The sequence below is a fragment of the Chlamydotis macqueenii genome, chromosome Z, assembly GCF_036417535.1.
Source record: "Chlamydotis macqueenii isolate bChlMac1 chromosome Z, bChlMac1.mat, whole genome shotgun sequence".
Taxonomy (NCBI): domain Eukaryota; kingdom Metazoa; phylum Chordata; class Aves; order Otidiformes; family Otididae; genus Chlamydotis; species Chlamydotis macqueenii.
The window spans coordinates 11,719,220-11,737,064 of record NC_141593.1 but is presented as its reverse complement, the minus strand read 5'-3'; the positions used below and the strand labels follow the sequence as shown (position 1 = coordinate 11,737,064).

The following is a 17,845-nucleotide window of genomic DNA, read 5'->3' as shown; positions in this document are numbered from 1 at the left end:
AATCATGACTGAATAGGTGTGCCTCTATTGTGATCTTAGATGATCAAAATGTCCTCTTTGAAATTAGCCTTTACCAATTTATGACAATTAGCACATGAATCTCTTTTGAATTATAATGGTTCATTTTGGAGCAAATGCAAGTTTAGCAAACTGTAGTAAAAATGCTATGTTAGTAACTAACATTGCTTATCATCAAAGCAATTAAAAGAATAATGCTATTTTTAAAAAATCATAATATGTCAGAAGAAAAAAAAAGGTATGTTATTTTACGCCTTTCTAAACCGTTTTGCAGGTGTATCTTAGGGAATTCTTCTCTTGCTGGAGCACTACAGTAACACTGTATTTGGCCTGAAATCAATATTGATACTTCAGTTACAGATACATCAGTTCCACCATTTGTGATTTCAGGTAACTCATCTAGTACCAGATCTGAACAAAAAAAATTAGTTCTAAGAAGCAAGGCACAAACACCAACCTAGCTACTTAGCGTATGATAGGTGATAGCTGCTGATTTTTTATCACAAAAGCTTTTCCAGAAATCTGAAAATCTACTACTGTCTTGGCTGGATTGAGGAACTGAGCACACATCTAAGGTTTCCTATTAGGTGTCAATGTGGCTAAGTATTTGCAGGTCTGTGCTTATTCACTGTACTATGAGCACAATCAACCAGAGAGAGAGCATTGACGACAGTGCAAATAAAATCTCTGTCAAAGAAAAAAAACTCAGCTGCTTCATGCATAATAACTCTGCGGTTACAGCTTTCTCACTTGGAAATGCAATACCTGAATTGCAGGCTACCCTCACACCTGCAGTGCTTTAGTCCCTCTCTTACTATATAGAATGTCTTTACAAAAAAAAGACAAGATTTATGCTACTTCCTGCTCAAGCTATGACATTTTACAGAAAGAAGTGTAAGTTACTTAAACCACCACCTGCTCAAGGAAGTATTTATGAAAAAGCATATAAACAGCATTGCATGCCAGCATTCCTCCCAGCAGACTGACTGAATTGCTATGCTAAAGAAATAGGGTTTTTTAGGTCTGTCTCTTTTGCAAATAAATTTTTCATTCTCACCTGGTTGGACAAATTCTTGCCAGGCCCATGTGCAAGGTCTACCTCAATGGGAGTCTGCTCTTTTTTAGGACTATGTATGCCATTAGATGTTATGTGCTTTATTTACACAATGTTACAGTTACGTGTAAAAATGATAGACCTTGATAGATCCATGCTACTATATGGTTGATAAATTAATTCCAAAATATCTTAGGGTATTTGATAACTTATCTGTTCTATTACAGTACTTTTATTTCAATATTTAAAATATTTTGACTTGTTGCTGGAAAGTAGGAGGATTTCAATGAAATTTTGTTTAATTTGATTTGATAAGCTAGTTCTCAGTCTTCAATTCTAAAACAGCTCATGGAGAAAAATTCATATTTAATTTCTAAATTCTATTTAGCATATTTATTCCTACATAGTAACACCACATATGATTAAATAACTGCAATTGCCATTCAAAAGCCTCTGCACCCCTTTATCACTACCATCTTTTCAATTTTGACATTTTAAAGGAGAAATTAAATCCAAATTAAGTCTTTGCTTACTCTTTTCTGTATTACTGATATATTTACATTTCAATAATTTCAAGCACTGCTAAAACAAAGTCTGCATTTCAAATACCTTTCTTCTTAGCTGATTTGGAAGTAAGCTTTTTCTTATCTTTGGCGTCTTTCCTAGTAGCTTTGCCTGACATTGTCCGTGAAGATTTCAGATTTTCTTCTTTCTGTTCTAGCTGCCGACGTTCTTCTTCTTCCTCCATTTCTTTAGACTGTATTTCAGCAGTTACCTTGAAATCATAATCATACATAGTAAAGTACTTAATATCAAGACTGTGCAACTACTGTTTAAATAGACTATATGTACTGAAAGTACTTGCTGAAATATACATGCATAGATAAAAGAAAGGAGATATTTTAACTAATTAAATTGATTACATTTTGATTCTTTATAAAAAAAAAAACTCTACAGCAAAAATGTAAGACAAGGAAATAGTGATTTTAGTTCCTGTAACCCATTACAGGTAGTCTAGGAGAAAGTGAGAAATCTAAGAATAAACAGTATGCGCCTTACACTGTAAGGATACAGAAATTAACCTATTTTAAAATGATAGGAAAGAAAAGAAAAAGAGAACTTACAAACTAACAATTTGAAAAGCTCACCTAGTTTGTTTTAGATATTTACAAAAAAGAATGTAACCATAAATTTTTAGGTTATTCAAGTTTTGAGCAAACATTGCATCACAGGATAAAACTTGTCTCTCTTCTCACACTTCTGTTTTGGGATAAGGGGAGAGTTAATCGTGGAAGAAGTAGATACGAAGACAAGCTGAGAGAGTTGGGGCTGTTCAGCCTGGAGAAGAGAAGCCTACAGGGAGACCTTTTAGTAGCCTTCCAGTACCTCAAGGGGGCCTACAGGGAAGATGAGGAGAAACTTTTCAGCAGGGCCTGTTGCGACGTAGATTTAGACTAGATAGAAGGAAGACATTTTTCATTATGAGGGTGGTGGAACACTGGAACGGGTTTCCTGGAGAGGTGGTAGATTTCCCATCCCTGAAAATGATCAAGGCCAGGTTGGATGGGGCTCTGAACAACTTGATCTAGCTGAAGATGTCCCTGCTCCTTGCCAGGGGGGTTGGACTACATGACCTTTTAAGGTCCCTTCCAACCGAAACTATTCTATGATTCTATATAGAGTCAACATTCAAAGTATTTGTCTCAGTAATGGAATAAAGAGGTCAGCTGTAAATACAGAGGTGCTGGAGATCTGATAATACACAGATGCCAACATTTTCCTCATAGAAACACAGACAGAGCAAGAGACAGGGAATTGAGATACACAGCGTTAAGGCAGTGCATTTTTGCTGCATACCGAATGCAAGGCTTTGACTGTCCGATCAAGAAATGTTTAAGAAAACAAAACATTCCTTACCATATTTGATATTGCTGTTACTGCTGTTTGCCATGTATCAGTAATAAGATTTTCATCTTTTCCAAATGTGGACATTCCATTTTCAGGAGAATTCTCATCCTTACCACTTTCCTGTAGAGTTCCACTGCTTTTTGACTTGGTAATATTTATTTCTGGGGAAGGCAGTTTCCAAGAAACTAGAGGAATCCTTAAAAATAAAATATAAAGCATCATTCACACATCTCCTTGCAAAAAGTGTTAATTTTTAACTATATTGGAGAATATACTAAGAGAATGAGAGTGCTATTTTCAAAATTTACCATAGCAACACGAAATGGATGAACTTTACGACCAAAACTGGTAAAATGTGTGGATGACAAGAAAATCAGCTAGTTTAACTAGAGAAGCTAAGGAATAATAATAGATGGTTAAAGCTAAGTTACATGACTCTGTGATCTGCTGAAACATTCCACACAGGTAGAAGAACAGCCTGATTACTCAGATGGTTTCTAAATGAACTATAAGTATTAAAAAAACCAGCTGTCATTATTGATATATTTGATATTCTGAAATTATTTGATGGCATCTCTTTCCTTTAATATGGCATTGAGTTCTGTGTCTTTCTAGGCTGCTTTGACTTATACTTGTGATTATATAACTCATTTAATTATGTTTGTCTGTGCAAATTTTAAACCTGTTAATGTTCCATAATAATATTTACCTTAGTTATGTGAGGATTGTGCTGGAAACTGTTAGCGACACAGAGGGAAGTAGGAAACATTTCTATAGCAGATTTCAATCTAAGGCAGCTTTTAAAATGTTTTATAATTCAGAGATGCATTAGTGAAAATTATATAGGAAAATTAGGGACAAATTAAACCTATAAGATGACTCAGAATTATTATCTTACTATAACTGGTAGTTAAAAATTCTTATTTCCCTGTCCTTTAAAATATACACACATATATTCTCAAGTACACCCACAAAGCTCTCAGTGCATTGTATTTGTTGATATTTGTACAATTTAATAACATGTTTCTACCTTCTTGATTTGTTTAGATCTTCTTTCTGCTCTACATCAACAATATCTAACAATGGGATTCTAGTAAAATCTTGACTGTCATCTGATGGAATTTTTCCTTCCATTGCCCTATAATAGTCATGAAGAAGTCTCTTTGTATCTTGGAAACGATCCACTTCAACCTCAAGAAGAAAGGACAGAGATTGCAATTGAAAACAGGACAAAACAAATGTCTGTTTTATTTTTAAATAAAAATTCTAAATTCTAATAGTTTGAGGAGAACAACAAACATAACCATATTTGTTTGAAAATTTATAGCTTATTTAACGCATACTTCTACTTGCATTTTTAATGTCTTCACACAAGTATTTCTAAGGTTTAATAAAATTATTAGTTGTTAGAATAGGAATGTTTGATGCATTAAATCTCATTACAATATGCTTTGATATATATGTATTTCTATACTAGCAAGTATACCAGTACCAACAAATTATAGGGATCTTTTTGTTCAAAATAATTCAGTTCCTTAATAGCATAAAATAAATGAGTGATGGAGAAAATTTTAAAAGCCATATAGTTTTTTATGGTCCAAAGAAATCAACAGACTTTACACATCTAAGTATCTTTTTGTGTGAATGGTCTTGGAAGAGACTAAATATGATTCAAAAAACATTTAACACCTGTCATGTTTTGAGTTATTGATACAGAACGGTGCTAGTTTCTAACTGACAAAACAGTACTAAATATTCATGGGAAAATGCACAAAACCACATTCACAAAACAAAGGATAAAGCCCTTGTGGTGTAAACCAGCACTTATCCATAAGTTAAGGAGAAAATATCTTCTAGTATAACAGTGTTTACACAGAAAGGTGGAAAGAAATCTGATAAACGGTATTTAATCAAATCTATATGTTTATACAGTAACAGAAACACCTGGGGAATATATGTAACTTCCCACAGAAAAAAACCACAGACAAAGAGCTCAAGACCAAAGAAGCCTATTTTTGGCTTTCTCAAACAAAGCCATAACATAAAGATACAGTATTTATATTTTTAGTTCTGTAGTTTTAGCATTAATAATTCATTTATTTGGGGCATTATATACTAAGTAAAGAAAGGAAAAATGTTGCGTCTTTCATTAGGAAAAAAAAAGCTTTATTTATGGGTCATAGATGTATTTGTAATTTTAAATGGCTATTCTGCCTATCCACATAAGGTAGGTCAAATTAGATTCATAGTGAATTTCCTCTGGATGCCTTCACACATATCCATGAAATTCTGCTAGAAGACAATTAGGGTTGCAAAGTTATAACTGAATACAAAAGGAAATAAATACAAGATTTACGTTCCATAATATTACTGTAATTTAGCTCCCTTATGCATACAATATAAGATGTATTTTAAAAAATACACAGTCATATAAATATCCTAATTACAGGATGAATGTTGTTCAGCTAGTCAGCAGTCATTTGATATTTATCATAGAATCATAAAATATTGGAAAGGACCCATAAGGATCATGGAGTCCAACTTGCATCAAGTCCAATATAAATATAGTCCAAATGTATTTAGACCTCTCTTTTGAGTTGGTTGTCTTAAGTCTTTATTTAGGGCATTATTTAGACTCTTGGAAAACACAGTTAATAATTTCCTTACTATACCAACCTTAACTTATGGATAAGTGCTGGTAGGACCATACCTGCATGAGTGAAAAGAAATGGTTCATAGTAATCCCTCTGTGATCTGGTAACCAGCCATCATTCATGATATCAGTTCGTTCCTGCTCTGCTTCTTCCCTTCTGTTATCACAGATATCCCAAAGAAGATCTCTTAGGTCCTAAACCACAAAATTAAATATGAGAAAGAACTATGAAAGGAAATTTAAATATATTTTAATATTTATTATTAAAAATTGTAGGTTTTGCTTGCCTGTGCATAGGGCACCTTCCCATTTGGGACTTTTTCTTTATTTTTGTAAATGTCAAAGCTTGGTCAATGAGTTACGCACTTAAAGGGAGCTAACAGAAAGTAGCTTAATAAATGTGCCAGATAGAAGAATCCAAAGATAAGAGATGAACGCGTAGGAAGAGGACAACACTAGGCTGCCTTGCTTTCCCCAGGCAGAGAGATCTAAGCTAGACAAAGACATGAGAGTATGAATACCTAAGCTCCCAATTGCACCAACAATTTCCACTTGAATGGTTTGCTAATACACTTACAAAAAGAATACTCTAAGGGAATATGCAATATGAAAAATTCTGAGGAAACTATGTCAGAGTTCAACTATTCTTCCAATTGGCATAGCTCCATTCAATTTTTCTTTAAAGTGGATGCTTCTTTGTATCTAAGGGCTTTTCATCTAACAGCAGCGCTATGTGGCTCACTGACAGCACTGAGGACCTACTAAACATACAACATGCATGTAAACCTTCTGTTTCCCTTTGTGATCTCTGCAAGGAAGTAGCATGACAGGCCTCTATGTGATAAAAGGAGATAGGAAGAGTGCTATTAAATACAGAGCTAAGGTAGGCTCAGATGAGCTGTCTCTTGGCCTCCAAGCAGTTCTAACCCACCTGACCTGTTTGGGATAAAGAGAAAAAGTGTTCCAGACTACTAGCCTTGCAATGAGGAGCTTAGGCTTCAGGAGACAAGTGATTCCGTATTCACCAGGTCTTAGTCTCAGCCTAGTATGTCAGATCCCGTTTCTCTCCTCCCTGTCCAAAGACTTCAGACAAACCCAGTTGTCCTCTATTGGACAAGAGTCACAGGGAAGCTCACAAATGAGTAGTCCTTGGCTACCTAACACATCAGTGATGGCACAGAAGGTAGTCAGCGTGAAGGCTATCAGATATTCACAGTTGTCTCACACTGTAGGATATTCACATAAGGATACACTACTGAATAAAAAAGATATAAGCATACAATTTATCTGTTTTGCAGTGGTGGTTTGACCTTGGCTGACTGCCAGGTGCCCATCAGGCTGCTCTATCACTCTACCTTCTCAACTGGACAGGGTTAGAAAATATGATGGAAAATCTTGTGAGTCTGGATAATGATGGTGAGATCACTCACCCATTACCATCATAAGCAAAATAGACCTGGCTTAGGGAAATTAATTTAATTTATTGTCAATTAATAACAAAGTAGAATAGTGAGAAATAAAACAAAACTTCCACCACTCCCTCTTCTTCCTAGGCTCAACTTCACTCCTAACACTTCTACTTCTTCCCCTCCCTAAGCAGTGCAGGGAGGTTGCAGCCAGTTCATAATGCTTTATCTCTGCTGCTCCTTCTTCCTCACACTCTTCCCCTGCTCCACTGAGGGGTTACTCCCATGGGATGCAATCTTTCATTAAATTCTCCAACATGGGTCCTTTCCATGGGCTGCAGTTCTTCATGAACTGGTCCAGTATGGCTTCTTTCTACCCCATCCTTCAGCGAGAGACTGCTTCAGCGTGGGTCACTCATGGGCCACAGGTCCTGCCAGAACACGTGCTCTTGGTTAGGCTCCTCTCTACAGCCCACACTTCCTGCCAGGAGCATATCCACCTGCTCCGATGTGGGGTCCTCCAGAGGCTGCAGTGTGGATATCTGTTTCACTATGATTCACCATGGGCTGCGAGGGGACAGCCTGCCTCATCATGGTCTTCTCCATGAGCCTCAGGGCAATCTCTGCACTGGCACCTGGAACACCTCCTCCTCCTTCACTGACCTCTGTGTCTGCAGAGCTGTTTCTCTCACGTTTTCTCACTCCTCTTTCACAGCTGGCACGCAGCATTTTTTACCCTTTTCTTAAATGTGTTATCACAGAGGCACCAGCAGCATCACTGATTGGTTTGGCTTTGGCCAGCAGTGGGTCTGTCTTGGAGCTGGCTGGCAGTTGCTCTGCCCAACATGGGGGCAGTCCCTGGTGTCTTCTCATAGAAGTCACCTGTGCAGCCTCTCTGCTACCAAAATCCTGACACACAAACCTAATACAATACAAACAAAACAAACTGATGTTTTGTACAAACTGATGTACAGCTCTTTCTAGTACCTTCCTGAGACATGTAAGGAGGAGGATTTTCTTCTTTGTCCTCATGTTATTCAAGTTACAGTTTTGATTTACTGTAAGCAGTAGAAATAGCTGGAGAGGGACACAGTGAGGTATCTTCCTCTGGAAGAAGCTAAAAGCATGTTTTATGCAGCTCTTTTCTTTTTCTCTCTCATCACTCTTCCTTTTTTCAAAGTCATGTAGCTTCTCTCTCCCTTTCCTTGTTTTCAAGTGGGTGAATAAAGAAAAATGGATGTATGCGCTAAGTCCTCTCCTGTCTAGAACAAGAGAGGTAATGAGACCAAGCCACAGACCATGTTTGATGATAGTGATGGAATGAGAGGGAAGCTGGAGAAATTGCTGAAAGACAGAGTGACAGAGATGGGCTGCTGAAGCAGATGTTATCCACAGTGATTCTATTACAAGTTTGGATCTTAGGACTCCAAAGCCTTGGCTGCCTTTTGGGCTTTAGGCCTTTGAAGGATTTTTCACCCATTGCAAAACTGGGTGGAATGTATATTTTCCAGTTGATATCAGATAAATATGATTTTCAGATTTCATAGCTTGGCAGCTTCCAGTGTGGACAGTATCTCAGAAAGGGTCCAGCTGAGAAGACAGATTTGAACAGTCTGGGAAAGCTGAAATGTTTGAGGAAAAATATTCCACAGATTCTGCAGATTATTACTCTCTCTCCTTTTCTAGCACCAAGGAAGGATGCATGAAGGATGCATGATTCTCACATTCAGGGAAGTACAATGGGCAGCGCTTAAAAGCATAGGGGAATTATCAACTTCACATTCACCCACAGGTTTGGGATCCACAAGAACTAGAATAGGTCATTCAGAAACAGAAATCCTGGAAGTCATATATTTACTCCAAACTGCCTTTACTTGCTGTGCTTAGTCTTATCACAGTATGTGAGTCTCTCTGCATCATATGGGACTAACTCCTCCTCCTAAGGTAACTTGAAATGTACAATATCAAACATGGATTTCTGTTATGATTGAAAGGCCAAATATTTAAAATTTTACATTTGTAGAATATAGGGCTCCCCTCCAGAGAGGGATTGCAATTTTTTATAATTCCATTTAGTAGAAATTAGGAATACGGATGATGATTTTTAAGTTCTTTATTTCATTCAATTGAAATAATGCTATAGAAGAGGAAGTCCAATGCTTTTCGCATCTTAGTGAATTCATCCATGATTCTGCCAGTGTTCTCTTCAACTTACAATGTTGCCAGCATTTTTTCCCCTTCTCTGGGAGCATTTCCTGATATGATTTCAACTAAAAATCATATCTGTTCTGAAGTGGGAATGTGATAAATTCAAAGACAGCTCTACTTCCTGCCTACGTTAAATCTGACTCTGAACTTGTTAGGATGCTTAGTCTTATGGATTTTTGTGAATAAGAGCTCTCAGGACATGTATGACCTAGCAGAGATCTACCCGAGTCAAACCATTTCAAAGAAATTCCCTTGTTGTTTGTATGCATCAGTTTTAGAAGACTTATATTACCATATATAATTTATGGAAAAACTAAATGACTGCCAAGATTTGTTATAATGTGATAGAAATGTCCAAACTTGTGAATAAAATCTCTGAAAACCATAAAACATACAGAAAAAGAAAGAGAAATATCTATTTTACAATGTGCCAGAATACAACAGTATAACCAAAAAAAAGAAGCTTGACATAAGAAAGATATGGCTAAATATCAGAGAAATAACTGTGAAAAACACTTTATATATAAGAGGAAGTGAAATAGTTTAAGCATAGTAAAATTAAAAATAAATTTAATAATAATAAAATTCATGTTACATCAAGTTTGTATACAATTTAGGGTATATTATAACTTTCACCATTTACTTACAGTAACTCTTTGGTGTAGTTCTGCTTTTGTTTCCTCATCTTCTCGCATGTCATCAGCAACTGAATTAAAATCTGATTGCCACCTAGATACAAATTTCTGCTTAAGATCTGGACGCTTCAAATAATCTTGGAATTTTTTTCTGTGGATTTTGGTAAAAATAATTTTGATGTTAAAAGACATATAGGATACCACAGGAAAAAGACAAAATATTAATGTAATAAGTTACTATTTCTACTCACCTAATATCTGCTAAGTAATAAATCACAGAGTGCTGTTCATCCCTTAGGCATCTAAGTATAGTTTTGATTGTATTCACATATGCATTTTCCACCATTTCCCAGTAAGGTACTAAAAAATCAGGTATCTCCTATGAATTTTTTAAAAAGATCAAAATTAATTGACACATTTATTGGTAACCTATTTAGCTGTAGCATTAGCAAATATAAGAAAGACTATTCCGTGCAATCATATTATTGATTTATTTCACTATGTATTTGTATGGTTTACTACTATATACACCTGATTAAAGACAGTGTACAAACACATAGTTTATCCTTATCCTGTGCATCCTGTGCATTTCTTTGGAAAAAAGTGGCAGTACTCCAAATGAATGGGAAATTCCAGCAGAATACTCCAGTATCTGTGGGTTTTGATATATTCATAAGTTAAGTGAAGAAGAATGAGTACTTAAGTATCAAAATTTGGTGGAACACAAATGTTCAAGGTAGTAAAAAATCTAAGATGACTGCTTAGTGGTGCAAAAGTGACAATTGACTGATCGAGCCTCATGAAACGTAGAATAAAGTTCATGGCCAGAGGAAACCCAAAATATAGAGTTATGGTCTTTAGCCACTCAGAAAAAGATTCACAGCATATGCAAAATAATTGCAGTCCTGAATGCAAAACTGGTAAATACTAGGAAAGGAATTACAGAACAAAATACAAAGCATTATTATGCACCCTTCAAATCTACATCTCAAATACTGCATGCAGTCCCAGGTCCCCATCTCAAAAAATCTACACTAGAACTAGAACACAAACAGAAAGGCAAGAACCGTGATTGAACATACTGAACTGTTCCACATGAGAAGAGTTACACAGATTATGACCAGATTGGAGAAGCAAAGCAAAATTGAGCAAAATGAAGAAGGGAGATGTAATAGATGCCCATCACATCTTAAATACCTTCAGAGAGTGATTATAGAATTATTATTCAGTGTAGCTCACAATTCAAGAACTAGGGCAATCAAATGACCCAAGCAAACAACAGATTTAAAGCAAAGAGACAGGAATTTTTTTTTTTCAGAAAGAGTATAATCATGCAAGGTATATCACAGAGATGAAAAAGTACATTGCTTCAAAAAAGGCAACTAGACATTATCATGGAAGGAAAGTTTATTGAGAGCTACTAAACACAAAGATACAGATATAAAGTTATCTCAAGAAACTCCTGAATTTCAGATCATCTTTCTTATAAGCTAGTAAGATATCCTCAGGGAAAATGTGTTAGAAAAAATTATCCTAGGAGAAAGATCAGTGCACACTCTTCCCATTCTTACATTCTTTCTACAAGATGCACAACTGGCCCTTGTCAGAGACAGGAAACTGAGCCAGTAGGTCTATGCTTGTATTTCATAATATTAAGAAGTATTGTTATTTTGGCATCCATCTGCTATTCTTCACCATCATTGTGAAGAATTGAGAAAAAATCAATGAACAAAATTTTAAAGCATGTTTCCCTATTTTATATATTTGAGTAGAAACTGTTACGTGTTTTTTTAGATAGTTGTAATACAGTGCTAGTGTATATTTCATTAAAAAATACTCAAGAGTACACACATGCAATGAGACAAAAGGTTTATGCAGAATATGCACAAAATACTGAGGAAAATATATAGTTTGATACCTAAGATTTTAAATCATGAATGAATGTACCTTTGGAAGTGGTTCATCTACATAAATATATTCATCCGATCCTGGTTCAATCGGTGGTGGTGCCTCAGGAACGGCAGGAAGCGGATCCTGAGGCGTAACTGGTAAAAGCTTTTCCCCTGATGATTTTTCTTGAGCAGACCCTTGCATATGAATGTACAATTAGTACCTTCAAATGTATTTTAAATATCAATAAATAGAAGTATGCTACTCTGACAAGTTCAAAATATTGGAACAGATTCAATATTTCATTACTTAGGTGCCAATCATCAAAATATACACTAATCAAATCAGTGATGCCATAGTTATAAAATCACTTTCCAGTTAAGCTTATATTTTGGAGGACTGATACTTTTCTAAAACCATCAGTGTGAGAGAAATAGGAATATAATGATGCATATGTATGTATGCATATATGTATGTATGATATATGTATGTATGCATATGAGGACAGTGGTGTTGATACAATTCTGAGATTTATTATATCTACTGTGATTTCAAGAACTCCCTGCTCAGTTAAGGAACAGATGTAAACAATTATAGCTTCCATGCTAGACTTGGGAAAGAGTGAATCAAGAAAAACAAACACTGAAGAAGAAACAAACGGATAAATTGAGCTAAATCTGGCCTACTATGGAAAACACACCTTACTCTGAGGAGAAGCTGAGAAGTATGAAAGATGACAGATGGGAAAAAAGAAAGTGACAGAAAAGATCATGTGGTAGAGAAACAAGGAAGTGAAAAACTAACCCTGATAACCTATAGTATAGCAAAATAATACTGAATGTAGTTAGTAGCTTCAGAGTATGATTCAACCCTAGCATCTGAACTGACCTCGGGAAAGAAATCAGCTTCTCCTCAGTGACTGTAGAAGGACCCTACAACCACTAGATTTTTTAGTTAACATTAATTAACTGCTCAGAATCATGTGTATGCACTCTGGCCAGCTTTGTTATCGATTTGAAAATACTCAAAGAAAATAAAAAGGCTTGAATTAAACCACTGTTGTAACAGTCTTGTCTTTTTGTTTGAAAGAATCTTAACATTTAAAGAATAGATGTGTTTTGTTTTACTTTAAGTGTGACAAGTCTGCCTCTGAAAAATACTGTCTTGCTCAGTGCTTCAATGGAATAACTGTAATCATTCTCCTGAGTTAACTTTATAAAAAGAACAAAGCTGTTGACCAAAAAATACTCCAGCTACTTCAGCTTCTGATAAATATTTTGAGAACTAACCTCTGGATTTTGCTTTGCCATACCACTCCTAGAATGTTACTGATGTCTGACAAATTAATACACATTCTCACACCTTGGTTCTGCTCTTATCAACCTAATCGTGTAAGACAGCTTGGAATCTATCAACATAAATATGAAATTAGACATTATTAACTGACCACAGGGATTATTTCTCCAGAGGGAGTAAACATTTATAGAATTACAGAATAGTTTGGGTTGGAAGGGACCTTTTAAGGCCATCTAGTCCAACCCCCCTGCATGTAGCAGGGACATTTCCAACCAGATCAGGTTGCTCAGAGCTCCGTCCAACCTGACCTTGAATATTTCCAGGGATGAGGCATCTACCAACTCTCTGTGCAACCTACACCATTTATTCACCACCCTCATTGTAAAAAATTTCTTCGTTATATCTAGTCTCAATCTACTCTCTTTTACTTGAAAGCCAGTACCCTTTGTTCTATTACAACAGGCCGTGCTAAGAAGTTTCTTCCCATCTTTCTTATAAGCCCCGTTTAAGTATTTTAAGGTCCTTACAGTACTTCTACTGGATAGCTGGATTCTAACCAGAAAAATCTCAAATGCATTTTCATTAATAGAAATTTTGCCATTGATTCCAGCAGGGCTGTGAATTACATGAAGTGCACACAAAAAAACCCAAACATTTCAACCAGGTAGTTCTCTGAAAACACTTATTCCAATTTTCTGGCAAGTGTGATATTTCCAAGAATTTTCCATTAATTTGAAACCTTGTGCAACAGTAGTGGTCTAAACTTTTACTGTTAAGCATGCTTTTCAAGTGAATACTTTTTTGTTGTTATTGTTGGTAGAAGACACAATTGTTTCTTCTTACAATTATAAATAACTATTATTTTTTCTACTAATCAGGTAGAATTTTTTCCAAGTCTAGTAATCCTGGTTTACTTAATGTATAATTTCTTTTTAATTTTTCACCATTTTTCATTTTTTATTTTTAAATTATTCTTTCCTTTTGGGTGATTAAGAGGAAAAATGGAATAAACAGGCACCAAAACAGATGTCTAAAACAATCAGAGTTATCCACGCTTTTAAGCTGCTGCTGGTAAGTGAACATATGTTGATAATGGCAAGTTAGACTCTCCTATGCCATTGTGCTATCCCATATCATGAAAATAACAGCTGCAATATTTAAACCAAGATGAAAGGATTGAATTTAGTAATCCTTTACCTCAAGGAATTTAATATATCCAATTGACATTTCATTTTAAATATTTTAAATTTTTTCTCAAATTATCTTTTGCAGATATTTGAAGTTAGTCTATATCTTCTGAAAAGGTAAAAACATAACAGAAAAGTTGAGAGTTCTGGTGCAGTTCTCACTAACTAACACATTCCCAAAGTCTTGGGGGGCAGTGACAATGAGTGTTTCCATATAGTTTTATAAATTCACTATTTGTGATAATTATCAAGCCCAAAGTATTTTCTTACTGAATTGTTAAAAGTAGGAACAGGGAAACTTACTTCTATTCTGGTTTTTGGCAATTTCTTCCAGTATAATTTCCTTCACTGTTTCACACAGGAGACTTTCTTCTGTCTCTGCATTGACTTTCACTAGAATATTTTGATGGACTGAAAACCATTTCTCTAATTTTGGCCATGTGTCTAGAAAGCCTGAAATTCTACAAAAGTCATGTTAATGTATAAAATTAAAATCTAACTACTGGAAAATAAAACATTTTCCTAAATTAATAAACAAAAGAAAGAACAGAATATCTAATTCAATACTAAAATAAATCCAAACAGTATTTTTTTTCAAAATAATACCCCATGCACATCAACCTCCTTCATTTTCAACACGGGAAAATTTTCAAAATCCTACTATTAATGAGTCTTATGTATTTCTTACTCTTTCCTGTCATAAGCTAAACCTGTGCTTTCTTAATCACAACTAAAACAATAAGTCAATAATATAATAGTCTAAAATAGTATCAAATATTTAGAAACAAAACTTGTTCTTGATTTTACTATTTATATAAAGTTAAACATCTAATGATACAATAAAAAAGACACTAATTCTTTTTATAAATGTAAAAGTGGAAGATGCCATTTTAGAAAATCTGTAACTCAAACTAAGCGCATTTGACTGAAGGGCAGTCACATGATATATGACATATCTCAGATATATCTATGAATAGATATAGGTATATACATATATAAATACATATGGTTCATGCAATATGTATCTGAGGAAGAAATTATCCTTGGAAGAATACCTTGGAAAAGCAAAACACACAAAGTCTTATCTTCTAGGATTATTTATATTGTGCCAAAAATGAAAGTACTTATTTAGGCTCCACATTAGAGAAACTCTTAAGTAAAAACTTAACATTGGCATGTCAGTACTACATATGAGATTCAGATGATTATTTACATGCTTAAACATCTGGCAGAAGCAACTCTTTTGTACTTCATATAACATACCTATGTAGCACCTGGTCCCTGGCTAAATCAATCTTCCCTTCTAGCATTTCAGCATCTGAATTTTGGTTGTTGTCCTGTTCAATTTGAGATGACTTTGATTTATCGGCTGTGTGGAAAACAGCATACATGAGGATATGCTGAAAGAGGTAACTAGGCAGGTAGTTATTTACCCTAAATAAGATAAATATTAAAAGAAAAATTTAAATGTTCCTTGATCTTACATGTCTTCATTTAAATAATTGGGTGCCAAACTTCCTGAAAGAAAGAAAAAGTCAGAGAAAATAATACAAATATAAATTAAAGCCGGAATGGACCTGGAGACAGTGTCTTGCCTCTTTCTCTGTTTAAATGCAGAGTCAATTATAGCACTAACATTTCCTGATGGGTGCTTTGCAGTCACAGAAATATTTCCAGTTGTAGAGATGGAGTGCTCCTGTGGGCAGACTATTTTAGGCTTATCTGTTCTAACAGTCAGAAGGCATTTTCCCTGTCTAATCTGAATCTCCCTTTTCAAAATGGGCAAATATTCCACTGCACCTGAAGATAAGGTATTATCTCCCTCTAAGTATTCTCTCAATTAAAAACAAATCTTTAATTGATTAGAAATAAGCAGGTTTTTATAGATTTCTGATTTTTTTCAGTGTTCTTTTGACTTTCTATCACCAATTTACATCTTATGAAATGAATTCTGTTTGGATTTCTGAGATTATAGAATTTATTATCACATTTTCAAAGTGTTTTGGCAATACAAAGTCTTCAAATTAGCAAGAATTTCAAGTGTCATAGGTTTATCTTCACTGCAATGTTAGCAAAAGGTCTAAAGATTTTGCCTTGTCCCCAATCCTAGCAATACATAAAAGCTAAAGGTAAGTGTTACTTTAATTTAAGCTATGTGCCATGTAAGTGCTGCAGTGAAAACAACAAAGAGAAATCTCCTCATAATTTGGACAATATGGGACACATTCATGAAAAGAACTTATGTTTCATCAAGGTGAGTAAGGGCAGTGAAAAATGTGTGGTCTGGAAGTGAAATGGCCATCAAAAATAACAGATAATAAACCAAAATTTACTATTTCTGATTGTTCACTGACTAACTAAAGAAAAGACAAAGGCAGTGATCAACAGGGAATTAATGTTCTCACTCCCAGGGAATGAATGTTGGCACATTCCTTTGATAATTCTTTCCTTCATCACTTTCCAAATGCGTATCCTAGAGAAAAGTACTATTTACACATACTCATTTGTAATGAGATGTATTTCTGCATCTGCTGTAACTTGTGTTTTTTCCAGCTGCTCTTTTATGTGATGTCTAACACCAGCCACTGTGCTATCTCAGCTCCAGTAAGAATTCAGTATAAATACAAAAAAGCATATCCATATGCCCTTGCACACTTCTGATTTGCATTTGACCAAAACAAATAAAGTATTTGAAATAATCTGGAAGTATTCAAGATGATAATGCACAATTGATGAATGTGATACTGTGAGATGTAGAGAAATGGTGCAATATTGCTATTTTGCTCCAATAAGTACATCATACAGGTATATTCGGTAAATAATGTTTGGGATTAACGTGTTACTTATAGTTAATCATGTACTTTTAGACAGCTAAAGTTAAAAGGGGCCTTACAAATGAAGAAGAAAGCTGTCAAGAAATTGAAAAAAATTTCAAATTTAATAATTATCAGAGGAAAATATTAATATTGTATAATTATTTCTAATTAAAATATGCAACGTGCTATTATGTTGCAAAGTACTGAGAATTCAGTCATTTCAATCTTACAACAATCTTTACATTCCCCATACATCAGAATGTGTTTCTCATTTAAGTTTGTTAAAACTAGTTGGAAACTCACACTTAAAGTTAGCTATCCTTTTCAGTACCATAGTGTCTGAAATATCCAATAATACAGAAATATCAAATGCAGGTGAGGCAACAGGAGGCTTGTCAGGGACTCCGGAATCTGTAACAAGTGAGAGCTTTCCAGAATTTTCATCTTTTGCTTCTGGATCAATCCCTGTATAGGCTTTTTCAAATAGCTTTGCCTGATTAATTGTCATTGGAAACCCATCTACAATCCATCCTTTCTCTGGTGGTGTTTGGCTAAAAGTAAATGAAGAACCAGAGTTACACAGTGAATTGATAGCACAATAATAACATCTTTTTAATAACAGCTTGCCCTAGTAGTCTTACATTCTGAATTGAGTATATTAAATATCCTGATGAATTCAGAATATGACAGACACCATTAGAACTTAATTTGTAAAGCAATGGATTTTAAACAAGAAAATAACATCAAGCGTAACTAAAAGTGAAAAAAAAAAGC

At 34.9% G+C, this 17,845-nt stretch overlaps 1 protein-coding gene across 1 annotated transcript in view; it reads right to left on the bottom strand.

Annotated features, from left to right (window-relative positions):
* Positions 1 to 17,845, bottom strand: part of SPEF2 (sperm flagellar and cilia associated 2) — an 88,265-nt gene that overhangs the window by 39,156 nt on the left and 31,264 nt on the right. The window contains exons 16-25 of the mRNA XM_086770466.1: positions 17,375 to 17,622; positions 15,519 to 15,624; positions 14,559 to 14,716; positions 11,830 to 11,969; positions 10,134 to 10,261; positions 9,895 to 10,033; positions 5,691 to 5,828; positions 4,011 to 4,171; positions 2,990 to 3,176; positions 1,682 to 1,847 (exon numbers count right to left, since the gene is read on the bottom strand). Of these exons, the coding sequence (XP_086626592.1) occupies positions 1,682 to 1,847; positions 2,990 to 3,176; positions 4,011 to 4,171; positions 5,691 to 5,828; positions 9,895 to 10,033; positions 10,134 to 10,261; positions 11,830 to 11,969; positions 14,559 to 14,716; positions 15,519 to 15,624; positions 17,375 to 17,622 (1,571 nt within the window). The remainder of the gene's footprint in view (positions 1 to 1,681; positions 1,848 to 2,989; positions 3,177 to 4,010; positions 4,172 to 5,690; positions 5,829 to 9,894; positions 10,034 to 10,133; positions 10,262 to 11,829; positions 11,970 to 14,558; positions 14,717 to 15,518; positions 15,625 to 17,374; positions 17,623 to 17,845) is intronic.